Raw genomic sequence first — 19,646 nt, 5'->3', positions numbered from 1 at the left:
AGCCCCTCCCGCGATGCTGGCCATGCTGCTGGGGCTGCAGCCCAGGGTAGGGTTGGCCGCCTGGGCTGCCAGCGCACATGGCCGGGTCACATCCAGCAGTGCCCAGGTCCCCAGCCAGGCTCTTCCTCACGGCGTTTTGTCACTCGCACTGGATTACCCTTCTCCCCACAAACAAGGAGTGCCGAGCATGTGCCATTTGTCAGCCTATTTTTCTTTCCTTCTTAGGATTAGCTGGAGCGTTTATAGGCCTGATATGCATATTCATTAAAAAAATTGAAATATTGTGGAAAAAAAATAAGCTGTCTTTGAGTTAGCACAGCCTTTGGGAATCTGCTAAGTAAGATGCACTTAATTACTTTAGCTGTGACTACATCACATTTCACTCATGTTTCCTCTGAGATGCAAAACATCTTTTCAGCGGAGGCTGCAAACACGTCCCGAGCCTTTTGCAGCACCTCGCACCAACTTTGTTGCGCTGAATGCCCAGGATGGAGATGGGATCTGACCTGGCTTTCAGAGCTGCTCCTCCTGGTGATGGAGCTAATCACATTTGCCAGGCAGTTATTTAATTACGCGCGTGCTTCCGTCGGACTCTGTGGGGATGCTGAATGCTTTGTGGATGGGAAAGGCGCGGGTACAGCCCCAGTGAGCCCGTGGCCGGGGTTGCATCCCACAGGACAGGTGTGCGATGGGATAAGAGGTTGTTTGCTTTTGCAGGGGGAATGTTGCATTCGTTGTCTTCTTTCACTTTGGTTTGCCGTCATCGCAATTTCATTCATCATTTCCTTGCCTAATCAGGCCATTTGCTGTGGGGGAGCATCTCTGAATCCTACTCCTGGTTCTCTCTTTCCTTGGATCTTTCTTGCGGGGGGATGCGATCTCCTTTGGATGCATGACTAAGGCTGCTGAAGTAGCTCGGTGTCTGCAGGGTCTCGCAGCAGAAAGCAGGACTAACACTTTCCCCAGCGTGAGTGAAGGCCATCGTCACCCTAAAGCCCATGGAAGAAGTGCTGGGGCTGGACCCAAGCCTCCATTTTCACCCCAAACATTTTACATCTGCAGAACACAAACAGCTTTTCCACTGCTCGCCTTCACCTGTCCTGAGGACATTGAGAACCATGGGCAGGGGCTACAGGGAGGTGGCAGCCTGGCCTGTTGCTTCCAAAACTGCATTTTTTTAAAGCAAGGGAAGCAGAGAGAAATTTAGTGAGTGGCAAATGGTGGGGCCAGGTCCTACCCCTCCAGACAGCGGTCTCATGATGCAAGGAGCATGGCTGTACATGTTCTTCTGCAAAACCTCCTGGCTGGGGGGTAGAAGGGATGGAGACGTGGGAGAGGGGTCAGAACCAGCAATATTCAGCAAAAGTATTAGGTAAAACCACCAGTTTTTAATGATGTAAAGCAACAGGCAGCTGCTTGGGAGGAGGCCTCTCGGCTAAGACATCCTGGGCGGGGGATCTCCAAGGAAAAATGCAGCGTCTCCACTTTTTAAGAGAAGGCTGTGGTTGGGTCACTGTCAGCAGGAGGCTTCCGCATGGATTCTCTGAGCCAGGGCTCAGGTTTCTGTTTTTTCCTACAAATTTTCATAAGCAGTTGCAGCACGTGTCCCATATCCATAATTGCACTCCTGGACTTGTTCTGCTCTGATGCATAAATAACATGCACTGTAAAGAAAAAGTGCATGATTACATATTTAATGGATAAACGGGGCCGTTGTGGTCTATTGGCCACATAATAAAAGTTTCAAAAAAAATTGTCTTAATACAGTATTTGCCCAAGAGACTGCCATGGCTGCAAATGTGAATGAGCTACTTTAAATTTTAAAAATTTTTAAGCCACGTTTCATAGCCTTCCCCATTTCTAAAACACCCATCTTCTAAACTTTTTCTTCATTTAAATTTAAAATAAGGACAATAAATTATTCTTTTCCTTAGCAGCTGGCAGATCTTCTCCAACATGAAAGGTCTGAATTAAACTGACAAAATCCAAGACAAATGTACCTTTTTCGCTGGAATTTGGGAAGGAGCTTGGCTGCTTGTATGGCAGATGGGTGCTGACCCATCTCCCCACCTTGCAGACTCCCCAGCGCTGCCTGTCTCACCCCTCGCCATTGCCACGACATTCGTAAATTCAATTGCAAATACAAAAATTGCCACTCTGATGCCTCCGGTGCTGCCCAAGCCCGGTGTCCATCCCCACCTTGCTTGGCTGCAGTGTGCACGTCCTCAATGGCTTTTTGGCCAGGGTTCCCCACGCAGCAGCGTGTGGCAAGGCAAGGCCAGACCTCTGCAATACAGCAGGTTTTAAGGGCACATAAACCTTGCCGTAGTTCAAGCAGCAGTGAGTTTCCTCGGCTCCGCAACGGAGCAAAGCCAACCCCCCTGCCTCCGTAGGCCGGGTGTTTCCTTGCAACCCCCGAAGCCAAGGACAGCAATTCAGCATGGCCCCTAAGTCAGCCTCGGCCAGAATCCTCATGCTGTTGAAATGCAAGACATCATTTTCTTCCTGCAAATTAAATTCCCGCTCTTCGTAATTAAAACAGAAAAAGGGCAGATGTAGGAAAACGCGCTCCCCTGAAACACATTCCTCTACTGATGGAGAATCCGAAAGGGAGCAGAACATGCTGTCGGGTGTTGGGTAAAGCTCTTGATTCCTGACCTGCAGCAGTAAATCCGGTTTTGCGTTTGGATTTATTTCCTCTGAAGCCTACCAAGCCCTTGCAGGTCTTCCCTGGGTTTCTCTCTGTATGTGCTTCTAATGGAGTTGGCAAGCCTCCCCTGGTAATGAGAGATCGCACCTCAGCGGGCTTATCGGAAATGAGGATTGTTAATAAATAAAGCCTGGGTCTTTAAACTCATGTTAACATTAATCAGATTACTATAAAAGGGAAAAAGTCTGGAAAACGTTTCAGGCAGGGTTTTCTCTCCCTCCCACTGGCTTCCTCCATGGCTGGACGAGGCTGTGCCGGCAGCTTGGCTCTGCCGGCAGGGGCTGTGGGGGGCTGAGTCCTGCTGCTGGGGGTGGCCAGACAGGGATGGATCCTGGGGTGAAAATGGGGTTTTCAGGGAAAATGGTACAACCTGGAAATGAGGTCTTTGCTCAGCAAACAGCAGGGCAGCCCCAAAAGCTTCCATACACATAGAACATGGCCGGGTTTGTCCCTATCTCATCTCATAGAATCACAGAATCATTTGGGTGGGAAAAGACCTTTAAGATCACCCAGCCCAACCATTCCCCTAACCCTGCTGTCCCACCACTAAACCCTGGCCCTAAGCACCTCGTCTGCCCAGCTTTTAAATCCCCCCCAGGGGTGGGGACTCGACCCCTTCCCTGGGCAGCCCATTCCAGTGCCTGACAGCCCTTGCGGGGAAGGAATTTTTCCCAATGTCCAACCTAAACCTGCCCTGGCACAACTTGAGGCTCCTTGGCCAGGACAGGGGGTTGTTGCTGCTCCCACCTGACCCAACCACCAGAACTTTGGTTTATGCCATGCCACAGGGGGATATACACTCCACAAGATACTTGTATTTTGTCTAATGTAGCATTCGACATTTCTTAATAGCCATATATATATGTGTTTCATTTTTCTTTCAAATCTTTCAAGAGAGTTGGGCTCAGCAGCCTCAGGACGCTGCGCTTGTGCTGGTGGCCTGTGCCATGTCCATGTGCCCCTGCAGCCCTGTGAGATTAGTCGCCTTTCAGTCCCATCAGATGTCCCCTCACTCTAGCATTACGAAAACAAATAAATAGGTATTAGGAAACTCTTCATTTTTGAGGAAAACTCTCATGACAAATCCCTTGTCTCTTACCTACATGCATGCACACACTTACATCACTTCTGATTCCTTCCCTCGCTGGGAAATCTTAACAGGCAGTTCATCATTTTCTTTCTCGTCTGGACTTTTTTTCCTGCTACTTTGATTTTGAGTGGGATTGGAGCTGATTGCGGTATTTAAAATTGGAAGAGGCATCTCCAGGAAGAGTCATAATGAGGTGGTGGCCACCAGGAGAGCTTGCCCTCAGGAGTTGGGGTCCATCTCAGGGCATGTTGTGGTGCTCGGGGCTTCTGGGGCTTGGGGACGTACAAACCTCTGGCTTGATGGTAGTGTCACAGCTTTGGGCAGACCAGCATGGTGGGAATGGGGGCTGGGAGAGTCACCATCCCTGGAGGTGTTCAAAATACATGTAGACATGGCACTTCGGGACATGGTTTAGTAAGCATGGTGGTGTTGGGTTGACGGTTGGACTTGATCTTGGAGGTCTTTTCCAACTTTAATGATTCTGTGGTTCTGTTCTATGATTCTATGCCAGTCATTCTTTTTAAAATATATATATATATATTGATTACCATTTTTCCCACCTGTTATACAGTCAGAAGAAAAACTGTAAATCAAGTAAAAATATTCAAGTAGCAAGTATCTCTTGAACTAGTTATCTCACACATTTTACCTTGTCCTGCTCTGGATTTTATACAGCATGTCAGCAATGACATGAAAAGAAACCTCTGAAATAAATAGGTATTAGGAAACTCTTCATTTTTGAGGAAAACTCTCATGACAAATCCCTTGTCTCTTACCTACATGCATGCACACACTTACATCACTTCTGATTCCTTCCCTCGCTGGGAAATCTTAACAGGCAGTTCATCATTTTCTTTCTCGTCTGGACTTTTTTTCCTGCTACTTTGATTTTGAGTGGGATTGGAGCTGATTGCGGTATTTAAAATTGGAAGAGGCATCTCCAGGAAGAGTCATAATGAGGTGGTGGCCACCAGGAGAGCTTGCCCTCAGGAGTTGGGGTCCATCTCAGGGCATGTTGTGGTGCTCGGGGCTTCTGGGGCTTGGGGACGTACAAACCTCTGGCTTGATGGTAGTGTCACAGCTTTGGGCAGACCAGCATGGTGGGAATGGGGGCTGGGAGAGTCACCATCCCTGGAGGTGTTCAAAATACATGTAGACATGGCACTTCGGGACATGGTTTAGTAAGCATGGTGGTGTTGGGTTGACGGTTGGACTTGATCTTGGAGGTCTTTTCCAACTTTAATGATTCTGTGGTTCTGTTCTATGATTCTATGCCAGTCATTCTTTTTAAAATATATATATATATATTGATTACCATTTTTCCCACCTGTTATACAGTCAGAAGAAAAACTGTAAATCAAGTAAAAATATTCAAGTAGCAAGTATCTCTTGAACTAGTTATCTCACACATTTTACCTTGTCCTGCTCTGGATTTTATACAGCATGTCAGCAATGACATGAAAAGAAACCTCTACTTGTTACATAGGAGTCATGGTAAGATAAATAAGCACAGGACTGTTCGTAGTAATGGCCCAGTAGTGCAAGGCACACTGGCCTCTCCTGTTAACGATAAAGCAACCTCTCTGCATTGTTTCTCTTGAAAGACATTGTCCATCACATGCTAATTCCCAGTTGTACAGATGGTGCCGAAGGGTTGGTTGCGGTATCTTCATAAACTCAGACAAGCAGGTATTTTTTCACCTCTGCGGTTACTAAATGTCAATACCAAGTATTGCCCAGCAGGAGAGTGGTTGCGGTCCACGGCCTCTAACACTGCATTGCTGATGTCCCAGGGCTGGACTGTCAGGGGCCCCGAATACCCTGGCACAACATGTGCCAGTGCTCAGCGATGGCCTCACGTGTGCAGCTGCAAGGCTTGGCCCCAGAAATGCCCAGGATGTTGCAACGCCTTGCCTTCTCCTGGTGATTTGGCCAAAAACTTCTCATTTCTGAACTTTTCCTTCAGACCCCCGGTAGGTGCCAGACACCACTGGCCCCTGAGGCAGGCAGTGGCACCTCCTGGACGCACAGACCTCTGTACAAAGACAATTTAGCACCTCTCTGTAGTGACCATTGGCAGGGCGATGGCAGGAGGAGAGCCCTGGGTGCACGATATTCAGTCCTTGCTCTTGGCTTGTTTGGAAGGGGGCACAAGGAAGACTTTACCAGCCATGTGGAATAATTTTAAATCAGTCAATAAGAGTTTGTCTTAAAGTGATTTGATAGTATAATAAATAAACAAATAAATTTTTTAATTACAAAGTGATATTCTCCTAACTCAGATCCAGGAGATGGTCCACTCGGACGCCACGTCCTATGAGTCCAACCGTCAAGTGCCCCTGATCAATCGCCCCGGGATGTTAGCCGGCCCCATGAGCGCTCTCAGCCAGTCACAGCTGATTTCTCAGATGGGGATGCGGAGCAGTGTTACCCACGGTTCCCCATCGCCCCCGGGAAGTAAGTCCGCTACACCATCTCCCTCCAGTTCTACTCAGGAAGAGGAGACAGAGTCACATTATAAGGTACGTGCTGTTTTAACAGACAGAGACAAAACGGCAGATGATGTTTTTCAGTGAGGGATAAAGTGCGCTAAATAAGAGCACAGACTTTTGGTCTTTTTTTTCTTTTTTTTAAATATGTATATATAGTGGGAGACCTTCCCAAGTATGGGGAGATTGTTTCCAGCCAAGGGTGAGGTGCAGCATGGCAGGCCAGCACACGTGTTTGGGTTGTACATGCAGCAAGTTTAGCAATGAGAGTTGGGCTTTTCTCTCCACGGTTTACCAGCTCCATCAAGCTGCAGAGTTTCCTCCGATCAAGGTTTTGATGAGCAAAGTGGGTTCAGTGGCTAAGGTTCTGCAAATGCTTGGGTGCAAAATTAGATTTCTCACGGTGGGTAGAGGAGACAAAAACAGGGAAGGAAAATAACGCAGGGTGGGATTTAGCTGAGCTCACTGGACATGGCTTGCTAAGGAAAAAAAAACCACCAGAAATTAAAAGCGAGAGAGTCTTCTGCCTTTTAGTTCGCCTGCACAGGGGTTTAGATAGTCAGCAATGTCTTAGTGGCACAAAGTCTACTTCTACAGCCAGCACAACTGCTGCTGAGCATGGCATCAAGAAACTCAAGGATTTGTTTTGGGGACATCTTGATTGTTGCCCACCTTTCTCAAAATGCACCAACACCACACGTTGTTTTCCACGAGTCTTCCGTCTGTTATTTTCTGAGGGCAAATTGCAGCAATTGGAGGGTTGTTGCCTCGAGACCTGGTGGGTCTCCATGCCTGCAGGTCAATCACTGGGTTCCCTGGGGGACTTTGATTAAAGCTTTTTGCGGAAAACCTTCTCCTGGAAGGTGCTGATCCAAGGGTGACACCAGGACCACTGGTATTGTAGCCTTGTCTGGCAAAAATAGATGGTTGTGACAGGATTTGAATGTATAACCAGAGCAGCAAACAGTGCAGAGACTGGGAAACGAGGAAAACACTAGGACTGAGCAAAACCCTTTCCCTTTCCGTGGAAATCCAGGCAAATGTATTACCATCAATCCTGTAGGTTTTCATCCGTTGGCAGCTTTCAGTTCAGATCGGGACATTTCAAAGCAGAGTGCACACTTGGATGTGAAAACTGAGCTTCAGTGGAATAAAAGTGTAAAAAGAAGGGATTCACATGTCTGAAAATAGACAGCGTTTCTCCAGCCCCGTGATTCCACGTTTGGGGGACACTGTGGGACGGGTTGTGTTGCTGGACCCCTCGGTCTGTCTCTCTCCCAGAACACTGTGGGACGGGTTGTGTTGCTGGACCCCTCAGTCCGCCTCTCTCCCAGAGCCTGTGTCACACAGCTCCAGGCAATTACCTGGGAGCTGAAATCTTTCCCGTCAGCAGAAGATGAGTTTCAGCTTAGTTACCCACCAGGTTGTCTCTCTCTGCCTCTTTCAGCGTGACCCAGCCTCCCTCCCTCCCGGCTGGAGCTGCAGGAGGCACGGGGGAAGACACAGTTTTGGTGTTGGATCTTCTGTTCTTCTTGAGCCCATGATGCCCGTGGGGGTAGAAAGAATTTGGAGATGTCGAAATTATGACAACTTGCAGAGATTTGAATTTTTCCTTATCCTAAAGGCATGCCCCCTTATTTTTCTGCCCTGTAAACCACTCAGCAAGCAGGTGGAACAGGAGTGATGTATTTGATGGAGGAAGGAGACCGTAAGCGTAAAGAAAGCAGGAGAACCACGATGTGGCCTGCAGGTTTCTGTTTGCTTTCTCTATCTACACAGCTGCTGTACTCACCCATCGGCCATTTTTCATGTGGCCATTAAGGGCCTTTCTGCAACAAGTCACCAAAGCAAGGTCTAACAAGCAGAAATTCATCTTGTGACCAAGAAGGTCACATGTTAAAGAAATGGGTCTGATGCCAGCACGTAGGCACGGTGATGTTGGGTTGAAGGTTGGACTTGATGGTCTTGAAGGCCTTTTCCAACCTTAATGATTCTATGATTTTAGGTAGTTCAGGTCCTTTGAGCCAGGGAGTTAATGATTTTAGGAGGTCTCCCAGCCTCACTGATGCATTTGCCTGCTTCATCGCTTTGGGGGATGTACACCTGCATGGAAGGGAGAGCCCAGATTCCAGCTGGATTAGCAATCTCTCTCCAGTTATCAAAATCATGGTGGCCATGAGGTTCCTGCTCTTCATGGGTTCAACATCTAAGAAGGCACCAAGCCATCAGTTTATGGGATCACATCTCTCACCAGTGAAGTGCCCCAGTCCCCATCTGGTGTTAAACGCACCTTCTGCTGCCTCTCCAGAGCAGGTCCATGCAGGGGCTGGTGGCCACGCACCTCATCCTGCTTCACGAGCCTTCACGGTCAGTTTGACGTGAAGGGAGCCTTGGGGGATGCAGTTGCTCTGGGGCAGCGAAGTCCTGAACGTAGCTTAGGTTGTTCAAGCGTCTTCTGCAGGCCGGGGCTGGATGTTGTCTCATCCCATGTTGTGTCACAGCTGGTGAACCCCAGGAAAACCAGGCAAAGTCCCGATCTGCTCTGCTCCCTCCTGGGAACTGACAGCTCCAGGCAGCCTTGCAGGCAGCATCTGTTTTCCATAAGTACCATTTGCTCTGTGGTGCTGCCTAAGCAGGACCGACTGTAAAGCCATCGTCACGGCTGTGGTTGCGTTGCGCCTGTTCCCGGCTCCTTCGCTTGGTCAAGGGCTGTGAGGAGAGCAGGTCCCCCCCACGGCACTTAAGTGAATCAAACAGGATTACAGTTAGTTAAAATACCATCTCACTTGCTAATGGGCTGAAGCCCTGCCATGCATTTTTTTTCTCCTAATAAGCTGGCCTTTCACCTCCAGGCCTCCCATTCAAGCCCAATTGGGCAATTTTAAATTAAACGCAATTTTTTTTCGTCTCTATGCTCATTCACTAATGGTCACTGTCTGTTTGACAAATGTCACTGCGCTGATACTGAACTTAATGACCAGTCAAGAGCTGCTGAGCAGGGAACAGGAGCGCTGCTGCCCTTTTCTCCCTGTGGCTGCCCCCGTGCCAGCTGAAGTGAAGCCTCTTAAATCCCGGCGCTTCCAAGCACGCAATCAAATCAGCAAATCCATCAGGAGAAAAGGCCTTTTGCTCCCAGTGCTCGCCGGGAGGCACAGTTTTCACAACGGCTTGGTGTTTAGACCTGTGTCAATTGATTTTTTTTTTTTAATTGTTTTTTCTAGACCTCTAACTGACAGACCGGGCGACTTTCTAAGTAATGCAATTAGCCCGTGCACCCGGCAGAGCAGGGGCTGCCGAAGTCAGGCAGTGCCTGAGCCCTTGGTGCACCGTGGGTCTGCAGGCAGAGGTGCTGCCTGTTTGCCCTCGAGGATGCAGAGATCCAGGCTGCAGCAGCCTGCTGGCAGTGGTTTTATTCTCTGCTGTGTTTAACCACTGGTGTATTTAGCTTTCCCTCTGCTATGAAATAAGGATAATGGTGCTTCCCTGTGGTGCGAGCTTTCGCTGTCCACAGTTAATGCGTTGAGAGCTTTGATGTGCGTCCAAGTTCTTTCCAGGGGTCTCTTCCATGGCACACCAACATGTCGAGGCGTCTGCCGTCCCATATATTCACCACGCTGCCCAGGGCATCCCGGTGGAGGCTTAGCCATAGGATTCATGCTGCCTTCACTGGAAACATCCCCGTTTCCACCTTGCTGTTTTACTTCCCTGCCTGATGACAGTGTCTCGTGCTGAGCAGCCACAAAGTCCAACTGTGTCCTGTTCCCCTTGGTTCAACCACCCATAGGGCATCTAGCACGGCTACAGCAAGACCTAGTCATCTGGCTACACCCAGCCTGGTTGTAAAGAGTGAACGGTGCATGCAAAGTGTTCAATGCATAAGACTAAAATAATTACTGGATAGGTGTACATATGTGTTAGCAGGGTGAAATAAATTTTGGATGGCCCTGGTGTGATGGCTAATGAGATGCTGGTGCTGCTTGGCAGGTGCTCATGACCCTCCTGCCTCAGGAGTGGGGAGGGTCTGCCACCAGCACACATGCGGGCGAGAAAAGTCAAAAGCAGCTTGCAAAGGGGGGATTTTTGGGCTGGAAATCAGAAACCATGTGGAAGCAGAGTTTGGAAAAATTCATGGCCTGCTAAAAGGATCTGGCTGGGAAGCAAGGTGTTTGGAGAGGTCTCAGAAAAAGATCAGGGGGAGAGTGAGCTTGTGGTGCTGGGGAGGAGGAAGGGGAAGTGGGGACCAAGGATGAGTGTCTGGAAAGCCTCAGCTTTGGAGCAGGGACCACCGGGGCAGCAAGGGGCAAACCCGAGCTGTGAACCAGGCTGTGAGGAGGCACCCAACCTGGGCTCAGGCACCCACCAGCAGTTTGTGTGATGATCCTGGAGGCTCCAGGGGGGCCCAGGGCTGCTTCCCCCCTTGCCGCGCTGGGAGCCCTTCTCTGCCCATGCCCTCTCTCTCCTCCTTTGCTAAGAATCTCTAGCAGGGACTCATATCAGACCACTCCCAGCTGACCGCTGAGGGACATCTCTTGGTTTTGCAGGTCACTGGAGAGAAAAGACCATCAACAGACTTGGGCAAAAAGCCCAAAAGCCAAAAGAAGAAGAAAAAGAAGGATCCCAATGAGCCCCAGAAGCCCGTATCAGCCTACGCCCTGTTTTTCAGAGACACGCAAGCAGCCATCAAAGGGCAAAACCCCAATGCTACCTTCGGAGACGTATCGAAAATTGTTGCGTCAATGTGGGACAGTTTGGGAGAAGAACAAAAACAAGTGAGTTACTGATCTCTTTTTTTTTTCTTTCAACTGTTGAAATGTGTTTTTCCATGGTAGAGAGGGTCAGAGTCTCCCCAGGCACGTTAGGAGCATGGCCAGGGGCTTAAACAGGCTGAAGTGCATGCACAGAAAGGAGCCCTGTTTTCAGGATCGGTGCTGAAGTGCCCACTGCCACTTGAAGCGATGCTCGAGTGGTTTGCGTACCGCACCACCAGCCCTGAGCCGGTGTGGAGGCGATGTGACCTGGCCCTGGGACGCCTCCGCGGGGTGCCCTGCACACACAGGTCTTTGCCACCCGATGCCCTGAGGAGGGAGGGCCCAACCCACAGTGCAGGCAGGGCTGGATGGGGCTGCAGAAGGATGCCCTAAGTTTGCTTTGCCTCTGCCCCTATTTTAGAAAAATCTCTGATACATGGGGAAGAGCAAATTTTTGTGGCAACTAATTATTCTTGATAAGACCATACTTTGCAAAAACATCAGTGGCCTTTCCCTGATGTGGGGTTCTTACAGCCTGAGATGGGAGATGGGTTTGTACTTGCTTATTTACTTGCAAGGAGTGATGGCAAATGGGCTAAAAACTATTAACTCTCTACATCGCTGGCCTGAAACCTAACATTAAGGCTTTAAAAGCTTAGGAAGGAGATGTCTGAAGTGGCCTGGCAGAGGAAACCTTCCTGCCCCAAAGCTGTCAGCCACTTTCAGTCTGCTTCACACAGAGACTTCTAGGTCCTGCTTTAACTGTTTGGTTGATGGGGAGTGAGTTACAAAAGCCTGTAATTGCTTATTGCCTATTAAGAAAACCCCAGGGAACACTTTCCATAGCAAGTATGACTTTTTGTCGGGCAGAGTGAGATCTGACACCGCGCCTGATGTGTCTCTGAACCCAAACATGTGTTAACTGGCAATCCAACCCCATGAGCGGTGAGCCCTTCTCTTAGAGCCTGGCTCTCAACTTCAGGTGGCCCCATCTCCCATAGGGTGTCCACGGCCAGCATCTGAAGCAGCCACATTTGGGGAAGGAGCAGCAGGGAGGAAAAAAAGTCATTTAAACAGAAGGCATGCTAGGAAATAGCCTTGCTTTCCTCCCCACACCAAGTTGGGAATAAGAGCAAGGCATCTTCTGGGATGAAAGCCCTTTTGCTGATCCATTTGGAGGCTCCATACTGTGCAAAGTGCTAAATCATAGAATCATAGATCGTAGAATCCTAGGTTGGAAGGGACCTCAAGGATCATCTGGTTCAACCTTTCCAGGCAAGAGCACAGCCTAGACAAGACGGCCCAGCACCCTGTCCAGCTGAGCAAACAAAGCTTGAACGTGTCCAATGTGGTGGAGCCAACCACATCCCTGGGGAGATTATTCCAATGGTTGAGCTTTTGCATGGTCAAGCATTTGCCTCTCCTGTCCAGCCGGAACCTCCCCAAGAGCAACTTGTGTCCATTCCTCCTTGTCCTCTCCTTGTGACAAGGGAGTCGCCATCTTCCTTGTAGCTCCCCCTTAGGTACCGGTACGTGGTGATGAGATCCCCTCTAAGCCTCCTTTGCTCAAGGCTGAACAAACTCAGCTCTCTCAGCCCATCCTCATATGGCTGAAAGAGGCTTCCCAGTCCTTGGATCACCTTGGTGGCCCTGCTCTTGACCCCCTCTAGCCCATCCTTTGCTTTGATGTTTTCATGATCCTCCCTTTTTAGCTCTTTGGACCGGTTACTGGGGGATCACGTGGGAATTTCTCGTGCTGAAGAAGGGAAGAAGGTCCCCTCCTTGTGCAGCACATTTGCCCCAGCCCTGCTGCCCGGGAAGCTGCAGGGCAAGGGCTGAGTTTGGACTATGGGTGCAAGGTGTGGGAGGTTCAGGAGCATGGAAAAGTTTTTATGTCACCTCTTCCTCTTGCTTTCAACCCTCCCAACATCTTGGTCTGCCTCTCCCTTAGTCCATCTGGTTACAAATATCTCTGTAGATTGGGCATGGAGCTCGGCTGCAAATGTGGTTTATATAATGGAAGTGCTGGAGTGACCTGACTCAGCGCAGTGCAAATGCTCAGCTCTTAATTAACAGCAGGGATTAGACCAGTCCGTTTATCTTCCCTGCTAACTCTCTCTTCTCCTCCATGAGATAGTAGCAGCCTTGCTGTCTCTTTACACACGCTTTCTAAGTGGGTCCATTTCTCCCTCTGTAATTGATTTAATTAAGTCATTTGTTCCTTGTCTGAATGCTTAAATATTAACTTCCTGGCTTTGTCTCCAGCTGTATACTGTTCTCTCATGACAGCTACCTCCCTGCCCGGGACTCCGGCTGGAGGGACGCTATTTATCTTTGGCTCTGGCACTGTATCGTTGGTTTGTGCGATGGGGCACGTTCACTCTTGAAGTGTTTGGCTGGAAGGGAGTTTATTTTAGTCCCTGTTTGCTTTCCCCTGCCAGCATCCCCAGTCAAGTCTGTTTAGATTTATAAGGCAATGCAATGGAAAGGAAAAAGAGGAAAAAGGAAAAAAAAATCATCAACAAATTATCTTTAATATGTGAAAACAAGTGTGTGGGATGTCCTGCAGGTCCTTTCTCCTGAGGGCTGCAGGACACGATGCATGCATTCACGCTGAAGGCAAGCAGCCCCTGCCAAGCGCTCTCTTGGCACCTCTCGGGAGGGGATGGTGACTGAGCAGGACAGCTACACGGTGATGCCGTCGCTGGCCAAAATCCTGCTGAGACCTGGGAGTCCAGGCTGCCACGTGGCTGTACTGGACCATGGTTTGGCTCATCGCCAGGCAGGAGCATCGTGCTCTGGGCAGGGGTGGGAGGGTGGAAAAGGGAAGTATTTCACCCGGTGCGCTGCTTCCAGCTCTAGTGGCAGCATGGCTTTGAGCGTCTTCATACCCTCACTGCAGAAAGCGGTGCAGAAGACAAGCCGGGGAAAAGCCAACGCAGCAATGGCAAAGCAGGCAAGGAAGTGGTCAGCCCTGGATGTTCTTGCTCAACTAGGACCAAGGTTTTAGTTAAAGAAAGCTTCCATTCTTCCTGGCATGAGGGAAGAGGGTGGATTTGAGGCTAGAGAATGTGATTTTGGGCTGGGATCCCTCCAACCTGAGATGTTCAGACCATTGTGTCTCCAGACGGCTGATGTGCAGACCCCAGCCCCACCATGGACTTATTAAGCAGATGTTTATATCCCTGTTAGTTTCTGCTTCAGACGAGGATTACAAACCTTATTTTCCACTTTCCAACAGGCACAGCATTTCCCCATCCCTGAGTGTGTTTCAGATCCTGCCTTGTGGGAGGAAAGCAGGCAGAAGAGGCAGGGAGCAACCAGGGAGGGGGTTCAAAGCAAGCTGGCTGATGAACCCAACCTCAGCCAGGGAATTTTGAGCTTGTGATCCCCAGCACATGTCAGCAGCCCCCGGCACGTGCCCTGCTGTGCTTGCCGACGTGTCCGTCCGTCCCTCCTAGCTCCGGCATGCACAGAGGTGTGATGTACGGGTGGCCGCCATGCCAGTGCCACAGGGGCAAGGAAAGCCCAGTGCCGGTGGCTGGTTGCCATGCTGCCGGTGCAACACAGCCCATGCCTTGGGGTAGGGAGGGGGGTCTTGTGCCACCCAGCCCAGCTCCAGCTGCACTTGCCCCCCAGATGCTACATGGAACAGAAATGCGATGCCACCCCTTTGCCAGGTAGCTCAGGCCAGCAGGCAGAGGGTTAATCCTCTGCCATTTGTGCTGCTAATGATTATATGCACTGTAATATCAAAGCTGTAGCTATTTATTTGCCATTGAGCAGGTGCTGCTGCTCCCACAGAGCAAATTTGCTTTCTCCTCCTGATGAAACAAGCAAAATAAAGGTTGCTCACGTCCCATTTCAGATACGGTTTTTTCCCTGTGCGCTAGCTGAAAGACAAACACCACGCGGGACCCAGAACGCATATTATGCAAGAAACCATATAATCTAAGAGCATCTTTGATTTGGCTGCTGCTGTCACAAACATGTATTTCACAGAGAGGCTTCCCCACCCTCCCCCATTTCTTTCGTTCTTACTGGTTTATCATTTGTGCCTTTGTCATTTTGTTCCTTCTTCTTCTTCTCTTCTCAGCCTCTTCACAATGAATCTTCATTTTCCCTCTGACACACTTGTATCTAAATTTCCCTATTTCCTGCCTTTTTTTATTTATATCTGTTGCCTGGTGATTTGATCATGCTGTGGAATACAGGATTAGCAATCTCCGTGTCCTTGGGTACTGCTCAAGGACACCTGTTCGGCAAAGCGACGTTTTCTTCCCCATTTTAACCCCTTCCAGTGTGGCCCTGCCTGCGGAGCAGTAATAAATAACAATACCTTTAAACATCTCCAGCGCTGCATTAGCGGGACATTGTAATCTTCATTCTTCAACAGCTGGCGCGGCCTTTTCTAAGGAGCTTACATGGGAATCTGAAGAATGTGACTCGGGGAAAAAAAAAAAAATATTAATACGTACTCTTTGAACTTTGCAAATAGTTTAGCAGCTGTTCCTGTAGAGATAGCTTAGACTCTGGTGGGGAGTGAAATGTTAATTCAGCCATTATCACCAAATGGGGTACCTGCCGTAGTAATCCGCCTGCAGCTTCAGGTCCCTGCTCAAGACTCGCAGAATCCCGTGCCACCACGTTACTTTTTTTCATTAGCAGATACAGAGCAGTGTGAGCAGCGTTATCCAGCGAGGTTTAAAAGGGCTGCCCAGTTTGGAAGAAATTAGAAGAATTTGAGCACTAGATTGGAGCAAACTCTGTGAATTCACTAGGGAGGATTTTTCCCCAGCATGGGCATAGTGCTCACGGCCTGGTCCCAGCTCGTGCTACCCGGCAGGGCTGCAGCCCCCTCCCCTCCTCCCTCAGGGCCACCAGCCCTGTGGTGGGCATCTGTGCTCAAGAGGGGGTGACACCCAGCCCTGGGTGGCTGTCCTCTGTTGGGGGGGCGGTTCATTTGGATGATAAGCCAGGCAACGCTCTGGAGAAGTCACCGGTGGGATTTGCTCTTCTCTGCCACCTTCTCTTACTCCCTCTCTGAGCACCTTCCCATTGCCCGCTGTATTTGGGGGGAAGAGGATGCTGGTTTGGAGCCTGGTGATGATGGAGCACGGGGAACGCTGCCAGGCTGGCAGTTGCAGATGTCTCTGGAACCTGCTTCTTTTCATTAGGAAGTCCAGCAGCAAATTCAAAGCATTGGGTCTGTGTTTCTCAGGCCCTGGAAGCTCAGAGTAGAGGCATCAAGAAGTTTCTGAGCAAGCTGTTGAGTGAACCTCAGGCTTCCCATCCTGAGTGATCAGAAGCAAAATCAGACAAAATCAGCATTTCCAGTTGAGTTTATGAGTCTGAGGACTCCCTGGGGACACAAAGGTACTGGAGATGAGTTCGTGCTCACGGTAGCCCTGCTTCACCGGGGCCAGTTCAGTAATGCTATGAGATTCCATGGCCAAATGCATCTGTGATTTTCCCATACAAATGCACAGCCTGGAGAATAACACAGCGTTCACATTCCGGGGATAAATTACCCAGTAGAAAAATTACTCGCTCAGCAGAAGATAATAGATCACCCATCTAATCAGATCCATCTGCTTACTGAACCTGATACATCACCTGGTGACAGGACAGCGCATGTCTCTGTGGCGGGACAGAGGCATCGTGGGTCAGCTGTAATGCTGTATTATGGCAGGGCCATCACGGGGGATTGATCCCATGGGAACCAGGTGCTGCCTGGCAGTGTGGTTGTCAAACTGCCCCCTTCCAGCATGGTCCAGAGCTGTCAGTGGTAGAGCCACCACTGGTTGCAGTTCCCTGATGCTGCCCCAAAGCCCTAGCACTGAGGGGCTGGAAGGGTCCAACTAGTTGCCCTGGCCTGCAAGGAGGTTTCAGCATCTTCTGACTCTGAAGGAAAGACATGTACTGGAGAAAGACGGAAGCACCAATCCCAAACAAGGTTTCAAGAGAGGTCTGGTGGAGACCAGGATATTGATCAGGAAGTTGTGAAGGGGCAGAACTGCGGTTAAAAGCAGCTCCAAGAGTGGGACTTCTCTTCTTGGAGAGAAAAATCAGAAGTGTGGAAGATGCACATTGTGTGTTTTTCATCCTCCATGGAGGTTAGGGTTTGGATTCATCACCCTCTTCCTCTACCTCATTTTGGAGTCTTCTGTGGGTTGTCCTGGGAACACACATGTCCTCACGTGGAGCATGACTTACACCCAGGTAGCACAATGAAGTCAAGGCAGAGGAAAGCATGACTCTTTCAGAACACTTTAATCAATGGCAATTGCTACCTGATTATGGGTTTATCCGTTCATTCTCAAAAGGACTGCTTCACAACACCGCATCTCCACCAAGATAAAGGAGGAGCTCGTCTGAAACCAGAGCCTTCACTGTAGGTGTCCTCAGGGACGTCAGTTGTGCAGCAACTCCCATGCCATCACTGGGGGGATTGGAGCACTGCTTAACCAGAAGCCTCCTGATGGGTATCATTGACAGGTGCCTCCCATTGCACCAGTCCAAGCTTGTTGACCTCAGGACTTTGCAATCCAGATCATAGCCATTAGACCAAAGGAGGTGTGCTGAGATTTACGTGGTAGATGTAGCTTGGGTTAGTTGGTTTTCATGCTGGGAAAGACGGATTAAGCCTTCCCCAAGAAGGCAGCAGGAGAGATACAGAGGAGGGTGCGAGGAGGTGAGGAAGAGCTAGGAGGCAATAAGGATGACGTGGCTATGTTTGCTATATGCATTTCCGATGGACGGGTGGAGGCCATATGCAAAGAGAAGGGCGGTGTGGCAGACACCACTGTGCAGGGAGGAGGTACTTTCGAGTTATCTTATGAATAAGCCATAAGTTATGATGATCCCAAGAGATATCTTGAAGGAAAGTGTATAATAGTTACAAGAAAAACCCTCCAGATTTACCAGCAGAATAAAATCCAAATTTATACATTTGGGGGGTGGGGTGAAATCCACTCATGGAATCATAAAAAGGAGGGCAAGGAAAGACTTAAGAGGTCAACCAGACCATACTGCTGCCTGAAGTCAGGATCATCTCTACTTAAGCCATTCTTGATGGATGTGTGCCTAATCTGTTCTTAAACCTTCAGTGGTGGAGATTACACATCTCCCCAGGCAATCTCTTCCAGTGCTTAATTATCCTTACTGTTAGGAACACTTTCCTCTCACTTAGCCAACATTCCCCTTGTTACCATTTAAGCCTTTTGCCTCTTTTTTTATCTGCAGTAGATGCAGAGGATCATTCATTGCCTCCTCCTTTGCTGTGTCACGTTTGGAGGCTGTGGCTCCTCTTGGTCTTCTCTCCCAGCTAAGTAAACCGAGTCCCTCAGTTCTCTTCCTGGGGACCTTTGCTGCACTTTTCATCTCTCCTGATGGTCTACCCCTTTTTTGAAGCAAAACGCCCCAAACTCCATCTAGGATTGCAGCAGAGACCTTTTTGCTCAGGATCAGTGGACCCCTTGATTTTTTGGGGGAGAGTTTGGGTTCTTTTCAGCCTCCCCCAGGCTTGGGAAGCGGCATTTCTGCTAAAGCAGGCAGGCTGGGATGCAGAGGTTACAGATAACAGCTCCGGCTGTCATTCAGTGCCTGCACGACATGGAGCTGTTTGTGGGCGTCAGCGGGGTTTGGAATAATTGTCTGCTCTAATTAACTGGTTATCAAACAAGAACATTTCATTACGGTACAATTACTAGCTGCTTTGCTGAGACACAGAGGTGTCAGGATTACGATCCCAACATATGCTTCTTACAGCTCTGATTTTTTGTTTTCATAATCACCAACCATTTTTGCTCCCCCCCCAACCCACCCACTCGCTTAATGACTAATGAATCCTCCTGCTAACAAATAAGGAAAATTAATCAGCGGGCATGGCAGGTTAGAAAAAAACATGCAAAATGTTTTGAGGATCCTTAAATCTGATAAATCACTTTGAAATTAAAATCCCTGGGAGAAAATGGGATTTAATTAGAAAGTAACATGGTTTTGTCAATGTTTAAATTAGAATTTTAAAGGTTAGAAATACTGCACTAGAGCTGCTTTTACACAGAGGATTCGTGAGAAGTTTTGTTCAGATCCACTCTTCCCACGTCCGCACGGCGTTTCCCCAGTGTCAGGCTGGGGTTTCGCTGCTCAGTGTCCTTTAGGGAGCAGGGTGGGTGCAGAGAGCCCCTGCAGGCAGGGCAGGACGGCAGAAGTCCCTTAGGGATGGTTTATTACAATGAGGGTGTTGAGATATTGGCACAGGTCACCCAGAGAAGCTGTGGATGCCCAGTCATTGGAAGATGAGGTTGGACAGGGCTTTGAGCAACCCGGTCTAGTGAAAGGTGTCCCTGGCCATGGCAGAGGGGTTGGACAGGTTGCTGCCCAGCAGAAAAGGACCTGGGGGTGTTGGTCGACAGGCGGCTGACTATGAGCCAGCAGTGTGCCCAGGTGGCCAAGAAGGCCAACAGCATCCTGCCTTGTATCAGGAATGGTGTGGCCAGCAGGAGCAGGGCAGTGACCGTGCCCCTGTCCTGGGCACTGGGGAGGCCACCCCTTGAATGCTGGGGTCAGGGTTGGGCCCCTCACTCCCAGAAGGACCTGGAGGGGCA

The 19,646-nt window shown here is 49.4% G+C and overlaps 1 protein-coding gene across 1 annotated transcript in view; it reads left to right on the top strand.

Annotated features, from left to right (window-relative positions):
• The window catches only part of TOX2 (TOX high mobility group box family member 2), a 217,185-nt gene that overhangs the window by 184,087 nt on the left and 13,452 nt on the right, over positions 1–19,646 (top strand). The window contains 2 exon segments of the mRNA XM_035892920.1: positions 6,083–6,322; positions 10,831–11,058. Of these exon segments, the coding sequence (XP_035748813.1) occupies positions 6,083–6,322; positions 10,831–11,058 (468 nt within the window).

This window comes from Egretta garzetta, unplaced genomic scaffold (genome assembly GCF_000687185.1).
Source record: "Egretta garzetta isolate BGI_Z169 unplaced genomic scaffold, ASM68718v1 scaffold24, whole genome shotgun sequence".
In the NCBI taxonomy this organism is placed as follows: Eukaryota; Metazoa; Chordata; class Aves; order Pelecaniformes; family Ardeidae; genus Egretta; species Egretta garzetta.
The sequence above is the reverse complement of the archived record's forward strand: the minus strand, read 5'-3'. Positions and strand labels throughout refer to the sequence as shown.